The sequence below is a fragment of the Salvia splendens genome, chromosome 16, assembly GCF_004379255.2.
Source record: "Salvia splendens isolate huo1 chromosome 16, SspV2, whole genome shotgun sequence".
In the NCBI taxonomy this organism is placed as follows: domain Eukaryota; kingdom Viridiplantae; phylum Streptophyta; class Magnoliopsida; order Lamiales; family Lamiaceae; genus Salvia; species Salvia splendens.
Window position 1 is genome coordinate 3,127,689 of NC_056047.1, and position 10,436 is coordinate 3,138,124.

The 10,436-nt window shown below is 37.5% G+C and overlaps 3 protein-coding genes across 3 annotated transcripts; 2 read left to right on the forward strand and 1 right to left on the reverse strand.

Annotated features, from left to right (window-relative positions):
* Positions 1-1,219: 1,219 nt before the first annotated feature.
* On the reverse strand, positions 1,220-4,785 carry LOC121769733 (GTP-binding protein ERG-like). Its single transcript, XM_042166477.1, has 8 exons — positions 4,087-4,785; positions 3,873-3,962; positions 3,164-3,309; positions 2,706-2,864; positions 2,566-2,632; positions 2,126-2,233; positions 1,906-2,045; positions 1,220-1,692 (listed from the first exon to the last, which is right to left on the reverse strand). Exons 1-8 carry the CDS (start codon positions 4,585-4,587, stop codon positions 1,608-1,610), a joined length of 1,296 nt encoding a protein of 431 aa, XP_042022411.1. The 5' UTR covers positions 4,588-4,785; the 3' UTR covers positions 1,220-1,607.
* Positions 4,786-4,987: 202 nt separating this feature from the next.
* LOC121772328 (proteasome subunit alpha type-4-like) lies at positions 4,988-6,798 on the forward strand. Its single transcript, XM_042169381.1, has 2 exons — positions 4,988-5,163; positions 5,756-6,798. The coding sequence occupies exon 2, from the start codon at positions 5,850-5,852 to the stop codon at positions 6,597-6,599; it is 750 nt and encodes a 249-aa protein (XP_042025315.1). The 5' UTR covers positions 4,988-5,163; positions 5,756-5,849; the 3' UTR covers positions 6,600-6,798.
* A 1,936-nt stretch (positions 6,799-8,734) lies between these two features.
* Positions 8,735-10,348, forward strand: LOC121771110 (mitochondrial amidoxime reducing component 2-like). Its single transcript, XM_042167901.1, has 7 exons — positions 8,735-8,848; positions 8,942-9,250; positions 9,420-9,508; positions 9,588-9,652; positions 9,730-9,832; positions 9,918-10,052; positions 10,118-10,348. The coding sequence occupies exons 1-7, from the start codon at positions 8,761-8,763 to the stop codon at positions 10,220-10,222; spliced, it is 894 nt and encodes a 297-aa protein (XP_042023835.1). The 5' UTR covers positions 8,735-8,760; the 3' UTR covers positions 10,223-10,348.
* Positions 10,349-10,436: the final 88 nt, after the last annotated feature.

The window sequence follows — 10,436 nt, forward strand, 5'->3', positions numbered from 1 at the left end:
CAAGAATTCCAAGACTATATCGAACTCGAAAATATAGTTTTCACCATCACCGCTGCAATATTTCTTTCATAAATTTAGATCATTTAGCACATGAATCACCCAAGAATTCAGTACTACACGGTTGGAATACTTTAGATTAACATATCAATGGCCAAAGTCTCAATCTTTATGCCATGTGCCCCGTGAAACCAAATCAAATTCCAAACTTATTTAAAAGCAAACTCTGTTTTCGAATAGAAGTTGGTAAAGAGGTAATTCACACCATACGGGCATGGCGTCCAGGGGAAATAGTATTGCAGAAAATCGATCCCATCTGCTACTGTCAAGTCATTTAACTCTAACCATGAGGATGAGATGGACGTTCCTCTTGAATATGGCTCGGAGCTCTTCGTTGGCTTCAAGGCCTATCCTCCTGCGCAAAAATATGGAAGAGGAGCGGCGTTATAAATAAGAAAAGGGCAAGCATAAATGAAACAACTCTAAACTTGCTCGCTTTCAAATACAAGAGTCAGCAAATGGATTAACATTTTAGATTCTGGACTTCGTGCGACAAGCACCATGGGAATTTCAAGCACCGTGCTAATTTCAAATACCGTGCGAATTTCAAGTACCGTGCGAATTACAAGTCATTCTGACACAAAATATTTTCGGTGTCGTCAGTGTCTACTGACAACACCTATGTTCTGACCTGAATTCGATTAATAAGTTCCAACCGAATAAATAGACATCACACAAATATTCAACCGAATAAAAAGTTCACCTTTTCACTTTCCAAGATTTACAGAGATCATTCTCCGTTTGTCAACATTACTTTCCCCGAGTTTCTCCCTTTTTGGAAATAAAATGAGTATACTAACAAGCAAACTTTTCCTTCTTTGTTGTATTTAGTTAATTTGGTGTTTGTGTTGAACTCTCTTGTATTTATTTTGATGTGTGAAGACTTAATTGAACTTCTTTAAGTTCTGTTTGCTGTGTGATGTCTAAACTGTTGTGTTTAGTTTGCTGCGTGAAGTCTTAATTGAACTTCTTTAAGTTGTGTTTGCTATGTGAAGTCTAAACCGTTGTGTTTAGTTTGCTGTGTGAAGTCTTAAACTCAACTTCAATGACTTGTATTCATTGTTTGTATTGCACAAAGACAAGTTTGCGTTCGTTGTTTGTGTTAAATAAAGAAGAGTTTGTGTCAAATGTTGTCAACTACACAGGCAAGAAGTCGATTGCATTTCGAAGGCAGCTACAAGTAGGCTTTTGCTATTGTGATAAAGGACTGCTCACCTTTGTTTGGAATAATTCAAAAGAAAGCAACTTTACATGTTTTTCTTGTATATATCAATATCCTCGACCGCGATCAGGTGAGACAACAAAAGTGAAAATGAAATGAGTAAATAAATCTACCAAAACATAATGATGCTTTGGTGGTGATTGAGGGCTCAAATGGAGTGATATATATGGAAGATATGAAACCCTTCTTCCTTGACTGCATCTCCCAGCTATCAACCTCTTCAGAGGCCAAGTTTTCCCCAGGGTCAAGAGGTAATTTCACGCCATACGCGCATAGTGATCGGGGGAAACATTTTTGCAGAAAATGAACCCCATCTGCTGCTGTCAAGTCATTTAACTCTTACCATGAGTATGAGATGGACGTTCCTCTTGAATATGGCTCGGAGCTCTTCGTTAGCTTCCATGCCTATTCTCCTGTGCATAAACATATTCAAGGATTATTGGTAAATTTCACCAAACAGAGAGTGCTTGATATAGACTGCAAGAAGTGAAAAGGTGCACACTTTATAAATAAGAAAAGGGCAAACATAAACGAAACAGCTCTAAACTTGCTTGCTTTCATATATAAGAGATGGGAAAGTAGTATGCAGATGGATAACATTTTAGAAAGCATCAGAGCATACTGACCCTATTTTGGAGCCTTTCTTCCCGACTAAAATTTTGCGTTGGCTGATCTTAGGAGTGATAAAATGTTGCTCAATTCGGACAGAGCCATCTCTCAACTCCTTCCAGCTCATCAGGCGATGTTCAATGCCATACGGGACTTCCTATTCGAGCAAGACTAATCAGCTAAATACAGTTTTGTTAATTCTTCACAAATAGTGACTGAACATGACAGCGGATTTACCTGATGCACGTGATCTAACAATTTCTCTCTCACAATTTCCAGTGATATGTTCTTCATTAATTCTTCACTCATGGTAAATGGATCTTCATCCCAAGGTCTTTTTACTGCCTGAGGTTAAAAAAATTAGAATGCCTCTATTTACACAAATGAGACAGTCACGAGACCACAGTTCCAAGTTTGAAAAAATTCTCCACGTATAAGTTGTTGCGAACAAACAGAAATCGGAGTCCTCTGGAAACAATATTCTAACTGTATCCAAAGAAGTGAAATTAACTAGAAGGCGCCTGCTATTGACAATTAGAAGAAATTTTTTGGAAATGCCTCGAAAAAAGCTAAGCTAGTAGCATGTATCACCATATCTAGAGATAGCACAAACAATAAAATATATAATCCCAAATGACGACCTACTGAAGTAATAGTAGGGTAACAATATAACACACCTGATCCATTAAGTACTTTGTAAGATCTTTCACCCCAGCGCCCTTCACTCCTGATGTCATGAAATGCCTATAGAATAGTTAAAGTTCATATCAGGACCCACTGCAGAATAGTCGAAAGACATAGGAAAAGTATAGCATACCTCTCATATCCTGATAGGTCATTAAACTCCTCTACAACCTTGAGCAAGTCTTTCTTCTTTTCAACCAAGTCAACCTTGTTCATACATAAAATGCGCTTCTGATTTGGGATACTAATTGAACCCATTCTTTCAATCAACCTCACTACTCGTGAATCAGGTCTAGACCAACAAAAAGTTAAGAGAGAATCACTAAATGCAACATTGCCACTTCTATCCAGATGGTAATTTTACTAAAAAAATATGACTGCAAAACTGAGTTTAAAGTGCAGCTACACAGCAAAATATATGCAGAGAGTATTATGTGCTCGCATTAAATTTAACCTCTAGCTTCAAGATTACAAATTAATTGGATTTTACAGAAGTATCTAACATTTGATGGAGCTTTTAAAACATTTGGAGTCTATATTGATGATACACAATGAAGGAGTAAAAGTTGGCTAGGGAAAAGGAAACCAGACCTGGTAATATGTCTGTGAACATCAAAAACAACTATCAGCACATTGTATAAACTAACGGAACCCCAGGCACTTTCATTACGAACTTTGATATCATTGTAAGGAAATCCACTTTTCTTTAACATAAGTCCTGGTGTATCAAAGAAACACTGTATAGGCATCAGACTTAGTCAAAAATATTCGATAGAATGAATAGAAGCATAACAATATAGCGACTTTATGCATTCTTCTTGATTTATTTTATTAAAAAGAAAGACAAAGGACATTGGACATCATAGACAAAACAGCTCCTGACCCAACCACAAAACTTGTTCCCAATCAGAGGCAGGTTAGCAAAGCTCCCAAAGAAGAACACTAATGTCAACACCACTTCTCAATCCAGCAGCAAGTGCAACTTTGATTGCTGACTCGGTTAAAAACTTTCTTTTCTACAGCTTTCCTAACTAGTGAAGAAAGGAAACGCAGCTTGCAACATGTGAAATTCACATCCCTTCAATTTGCTTCTAAATTTCAAATCTATTGAAAGCAAAAGATAGCAGTAGTGCAGTACACATCACAGAACAATTATTGCAGCTTATGTTGTGAAAAGTTTTACGGATTCTAGGCGAAAAACCTAAATCATAGCTAACCTACATCAGTCATCACTGAGAAATTGATTTTCGAAATATATAAGAGTACTAAAATAAAACATCAAAGAAATCAGAAATCTTACAATTTGCGTATCCCCTTTTGTCACGGCTCCCAAAACTTCGTGAGTGGTGGTATGCACCTTCCTTGAAACGGCTGAAACTTTAGCTCCCACCTTAAACCCCAAAAAAATGGGGAAACAAGAAAAATGATGGAACATCAAATCAAATTCAATCAACTTATTTTAAACTTGAAAATAAATAATGGAAGGGTAAAAAAACTTGAAAGAGTGCACAAACCATGTAATTAGTGAGAGCAGATTTCCCAGCATTCGGAGCTCCGATGATACCAACAGCTAAAGATTTCTGCTCCTCCTCCGTCACCTCTCTCTCCTCCTCATCTTCGCTCTCCCCTGAATCCAACGCCGCCTCCAGCAGCTCATTAGCCAGCCTCCCAGCCTTCCTCTTCTTCTCCTCTTCTCTCTGCAATATCCTCAAATGCGAAACATTTTCCCCAAACACTTGGCTCCTCACTCTGTCTCTGTACTTCTCGTCCCACGTCGACTCCTGATTGCTGCTTTCGGCGCTTGGATTGAGATTCAAATCATCAAATTGAGAACTATCGAAGACGGCATCCTGCGAGGATAATTCTTCGGGATTCGGCGCTGAAAGGTCGTCGCGCTGCGTCTGCGCAGAGTAGAAACGGCGAAGAAAGGAGGAATCTGTGAAGGACTCTTTCGTGTTGGGAGATAGAGCTGCGGCGATTGGACTGAATCGTCTCAGCGACCTTACTGCTTTCATTTCAAGCTCTGATTAATGGAGATTGAGGAATATCTATAACTAGAACCTCCCTTATTCATATGCATATATCTGCATCTATTGATGAATACAAGCTGCAGCAAGGAGGAAGAAAGATCGACTGGTTTGGCAGAATTTGTGGAGCTGCAGAGAGAGTGTGGGTTTTGTGAGGGTTTTGTGAGGGTTTTGTGAAGAAGAAAATGGCCGGCCTCCTTATTTCTTTAATTAATAATCATTAATTATTCAATTTATATGCGATTAAATTTAAATATAATTACTTTATTAAATTATGGTAAATTGAAAACGAAATAAATATTTGGGCAATTGACTAAGAAACAAGAATTAGAGGGGAGAAAAGGAGGGTAATACTCTTAAATAACAGGAACACTAGGGATCAAATCTGAAATAACTAAAAATGTTGATTATGATTTATGAAAAACGGAAAGCTTGGGAAGAAAGGCAAGCTCGCATCAAATTATATACTGCTGCTGCTCTGGTGATTGTAATCCACATTTTGTAGCGGATAAACATTTTAATTAGCATCTCGTTCTTCTTCTCAGATCCAGATCTTTATATCAGGTTCTTCCATTTTTTACTCTCTCTGGTTGACTGATTTTATTTTAGTTTTTAGGTTTTTTTATGCTTTTTCACCGAATTCCTGGAAGTTCTGTTAATCCTTTATTACTACTACTATTTATTTTCGTTCATGTTCGAGAAAATATGCGATAATTGAACTTTGTTAGTGTTTGGTTTCTGCCTGGTAAATTTCCTGAAATTAGGGCAAAAAAGGAAGTTATGAATGCATTAGTGTAAATGTGAATTTAGTCATTTACATTATGAAGGTTGAGCTATGGTTCCGCTATACTGTTCCTTTCGCTGTCTTTGTTACATATTGTCTTCAGCCATGAATTTTCGTATATTAGAGAAGCTGCGAAATTGAAGCTGGATTTTCTGAAACGTAAGTAATAGTAGTAACATCAGGCATCGCTTATTAGCTTGAAGCTGGATTTTTTGTTGAGCAATGATCTTTTCGTTGGAAGTATTTCTGTAGTGGTAAATACTACTACAATTTTTTCCATAACTTACAATGCTATATTAATCTAAAAGTTAGTGGATTGCATTTGTCTCTGGATTTAAAATCTGTTTTAATACGTATATTTTTTTGGTTCAGGTTCATCTCATACATTTTCAAATTAATGGTATTTTGCTACTCTAACTAAAGATCAGATTTTCAACTGTTGGAGCATCTTTGCGTGGATTGAAACATGTCTCGGAGGTATGATAGCCGTACAACAATCTTCTCCCCGGAAGGTCGCCTCTACCAGGTTGAGTACGCTATGGAGGCGATTGGCAATGCAGGGAGTGCCATCGGTATATTGTCCAAAGACGGGGTTATATTGGTTGGTGAAAAGAAAGTGACTTCCAAGCTTCTACAGACCTCTGCATCCACTGAGAAAATGTACAAGATCGATGACCATGTTGCTTGTGCTGTTGCTGGGATCATGTCCGATGCCAACATCCTCATCAACACAGCTCGAGTCCAAGCTCAGCGATACGCTTTTGCCTACCAAGAGCCGATGCCAGTCGAACAGCTGGTCCAGTCCTTGTGCGACACCAAGCAAGGCTACACTCAGTTTGGTGGGCTCCGTCCATTTGGTGTTTCCTTCCTCTTCGCAGGCTGGGATAAGAACTACGGTTTTCAGCTCTACATGAGTGATCCGAGTGGAAATTACAGTGGCTGGAAGGCTGCAGCTATTGGAGCGAATAACCAGGCTGCTCAGTCGATGCTCAAGCAAGACTACAAGGAAGAAATAACGAGGGAGGAGGCCATTCAGCTCGCTATCAAGGTGCTTAGTAAGACGATGGACAGCACAAGTCTCACTTCAGAGAAGCTTGAATTGGCTGAGGTGTTCCTCTCTAGTGGAACAGTCAAGTACAAGGTTTGCTCGCCCGAGGCCCTTAATCAGCTGTTGCTCAAGTCAGGAGTTACTCAACCTGCTGCAGACGCCTCATAAAGCCTGTATTTTGTTAGACCGTCGTGTGTTGAACCTGTTTTCTGCTTGTTTCAGAATCTGCCATTGATGAAAAGTTGTGTGTTGAATTCTAGTATCTAAAATGCAGTTTAAGATTTGAACTTATTTTCCCCTCTTACCCGATGTTCTATAAAGTTGTTTTTGAGTGTATGTGAGTTGAAGAAGTTTTTGTTTGTGTTAACGATAAATTGTTTCACGACTCACGAGTACCATTGATTATGTATTCTCTCCGTCCACGATAATAGTCTTATTTCAACATTGAGTATACACTCTCTCCGTCCACGATAATAGTCTTACTTTTCATTATGGTTCATCCTTGACAACAGACACTACTGCTAAAATATTACTGTGTCCTTGAGCCACATCGACCAAACTCCCTTAAGAGCCTTCGAAACACATGAGCTCTATCTTGAATAATGCGTATCTCTATGCTGACCAATTTAATGAGCTCAATTCAAGAAAGTGGTATTTATATATGGTTTTATAGTAGTAAATATGAACTTAAATTGTCAACCAATAAATGACGATCATATATGCAACACAGTATAATTCAAATAAACTCTTTAATCATGGAGACTGGATTGTGTGAAGAAAAAAATTAATTTAGCATTTAGGTGGAGTGTATAAAGCCCGATTTAATGAAATAAATAAAGCCCATTATATTCGAGGGGTAGAAGTGTAATTTCAAAACATTACAAATCAGCTATAAAAAAGAAACCTTGTTAGGGTTTTACTGATTTTCCTCCTCTTCTTCAAGAGGCTGTTCCTGATTCCTTTCGCTCTTCTCCAAGAATCAGCCCTTTATTCTCGCAGGTTAGTCGATTTTGTTCGCGTTTTATTTTATTCTACGTCGTTTAATATGTTTGCTTATCTTGCTCTTCAATTTTTGCTTTTGTAGTGTAGATATGGAATTGGATGCCATAGTTTAATCTTTTGTTTAAGCATAAAATTTAATCGGGTAAATATGTGGATGTTTGTCTTTATGCAGAATGGAATCGCAAATCAAGCATGCTGTGGTTATCAAGGTGATCGGCAGGACTGGATCTCGTGGGCAGGTGACTCAGGTGAGGGTGAAATTCATCGACGATCAGAACCGTTTCATCATGAGAAACGTCAAGGGACCGGTTAGGGAGGGCGACATCCTAACCTTGTTGGAATCTGAGAGAGAGGCTAGGAGACTCCGTTGATTTCTCTCCTTGTTTAATTCCTATCAATTTCAATTTTAAATTGCCTTTTCTTATGTAAAACTAGACCTCAAATGCAGAACTAGTTACTGTTTTTGTTTTTTCAATCCACATTGTTTTTATCGTTGCCCTACAATGGTGTGTTTTGGTAGTAATATTTTCTTGTGCTTGTAGAGGTTTTTTATTGAACATATCTTCAAAATGTTTTTTGAATGTAGCGTGAGTTTTACTACTAGTATTATACATGCCTTGATTTTCACTTTTTCAGGTTAAAACATTCAAATTAGAAGTGGTGATGTTGCTAAGCAGGATAATTTTGCTCAAGTTTTCTCTCTTTTCATACAGTGGTTAGATAAAATTAAAACATTGATTTTCGAACTTAAGTCGTGATATTAACCTTAAGAATTGTACAAAACCAATAATCAATTTACGAGTTGTATGAATTTCTTAACTAGAGCCCAAGTCACCATTTTCACTCAACGACATTGTAGAGATGAAGTTTCAAAATCACACCCAAATATCAATGAGTTTCATCATGGAGTTGGATTCTAAATCAATGAGAACTTGGTGGAGGGGTGCAATGAGAATATTTCATTTTCATGGAGCGAGTATCCATAATTCAAAATTTTAAAGTTGACTCCATCAGTAAAAATAGTTTTTTTTTAAATTGTTTTAATCATTTTTTATTCGTCCTACAAAATACTAGTTTTCATCCATTTTCAAAACAAAATTTGCAAATTAACACAAATAATATAGGTCGCACTACTTATTAAAAATACTTCAAATATATATATACTTTATCAATTTTATAGTATTAAACTTCTCATCGTTTTCAAAGTTTTTTTACCTAAAAAGAGTTAATATAATTATATAAGTATTAAGAAAAATAAAAATAGACAAAGGAAAGTATATTAACAACTATTGCATGGAGTAGAAAAAGTAAAACCACTAATTAAATCATGCCACGTGTAGAGTTGAATTCAATTTCCATTTGTTTTCTTTTCCTGACGTGGCTGATAAAGACTATCCATGTTGAAATAACACAAGGTGGCAAACCACAAGCTTCTTTCTATGTCTAATTGTCTATAGACTATATCCATCAGCATCTTCACACAGGGTTCTACATTAACGCTTCTTCAGAGACAAATCCCAAGGTTGAAGAAGAAGCTGGAAACACAGAAGCGCCTCTGGTGAAGAGCATATTCGTCTACCCCGTCAAATCATGCCAAGGGATTTCCGTTTCACAAGCTACTCTCACTCCAAATGGTGTAGTGATAAAAGCTGAGGGAATGAGCACTCTGAAGATTCCAATGGTTCAGCCTTCTGCAGTGGCTGATGGTGTATCCGTGTGGGCGTGGTCTGGCTCTGCCCTTGATGAAGGAGAGGAGGCTGCGAAATGGTTCTCTCAATATCTTGGCAAAACCAGTCGATTAGTTCGTTTTGATGAAGGTACCGTTGAGGCACGGTGGATAGAATAAATCGAATTGTACGAGATAATTAGACACCAAAATTTATGTGGTTTACCCAACATGCTTTTGTTTATCATTACATTTTTAGTTTTGTGTGAATTGAGCTGTGAAAGAGATTGAGATAATGGATGGTTGTTGTGGAAATGCAGCATCACAAAGCAGGCCTACGCTTTCTGATTATGTCAGTGGTCATAACATCAAATTTAACGATTGGTATCCGTTCCACGTGATATCCCAAGTAGGTAGCAAGAAATGCTATTGTTAGTATGTTACGGAAATTTGAGGTTTGTTTATGATGGTCCGAGCTTCTTTGGCAGGGGTCGTTGGATGCACTGAATGCTCGTCTTTCAGAGCCTGTTTCGATCAACAGATTCAGACCCAAGTATAGTAGTAATTGACTTGCTCCATTGTTGTTACAGTGTTTTCTTTCTTACCAATAGCATTCTTGTTGTTCATCAGCTTCCTTGTAGATGGATGCGAACCTTTTTCTGAGGATTTGTGGAATGAGGTCAAGATCGATGATTTTGTTTTCATGGGGGGAGAGCTTTGTTACCGTTGTAAGGTAAAATTGTGAATGCAATACAATCAAAGATTCATAAGTCATCATCATTCATACATTGTTTACCATGGTGTTACGTTGTCCTCAGATCCCAACGGTTAATCAAGAAACTGCAGAGATGGGAGCTGAACCAAACGAGACACTGATGAAGTTCCGGTCTGACAGAGCACTGGTTCCTAATAAAAAGAAACATCTAGGAGGGTTCGTGGAACGGGATACATATGTTCGTATACGTATATATTACTATCAAACTGTTTGGAAAGGTAATGGATATCTTGGTTGTGGCAGATTTACATGGGAAATATGATGGTGTGCAAGAGCAAGGCAATCAAAGTGGGTGATCCTGTGCATGTTTTGAAGATGGTTTCTTCTTATGATGAGTGTGTCATTTAGAATCTTCCATTCAAATCTTGGAAGAGTATGTTCCAAATATTGTAACATTAGCTTTCTATATTTCTGATTTTGGTATTGTACTGAGATATTTAGTAATCTTCAATAAAATATGAATAAATATTTGTAGATCTGTTGATTCAGTTTCAATAAATGATTTTGGTATTGTACTATATGTAATTCTGTTAAACTAATCAGATTCAGACAATTACAACAG

Excerpts from the sequence above, each read along its gene's own strand:
- LOC121769733 (XM_042166477.1), bottom strand. The coding sequence starts at position 4,587 with ATGAAAGCAGTAAGGTCGCTGAGACGATTCAGTCCAATCGCCGCAGCT. Across the intron at positions 2,865-3,163 it reads GTTCACAGACATATTACCAG|ACCTGATTCACGAGTAGTGA; the intron begins GTCTGGTTTCCT and ends TTGTTGGTCTAG. Across the intron at positions 2,234-2,565 it reads CAAAGTACTTAATGGATCAG|GCAGTAAAAAGACCTTGGGA; the intron begins GTGTGTTATATT and ends TTTTAACCTCAG.
- LOC121772328 (XM_042169381.1), top strand. The coding sequence starts at position 5,850 with ATGTCTCGGAGGTATGATAGCCGTACAACAATCTTCTCCCCGGAAGGT.
- LOC121771110 (XM_042167901.1), top strand. The coding sequence starts at position 8,761 with ATGCCACGTGTAGAGTTGAATTCAATTTCCATTTGTTTTCTTTTCCTG. Across the intron at positions 9,251-9,419 it reads ATTAGTTCGTTTTGATGAAG|CATCACAAAGCAGGCCTACG; the intron begins GTACCGTTGAGG and ends GTGGAAATGCAG. Across the intron at positions 9,653-9,729 it reads ATCAACAGATTCAGACCCAA|CTTCCTTGTAGATGGATGCG; the intron begins GTATAGTAGTAA and ends GTTGTTCATCAG.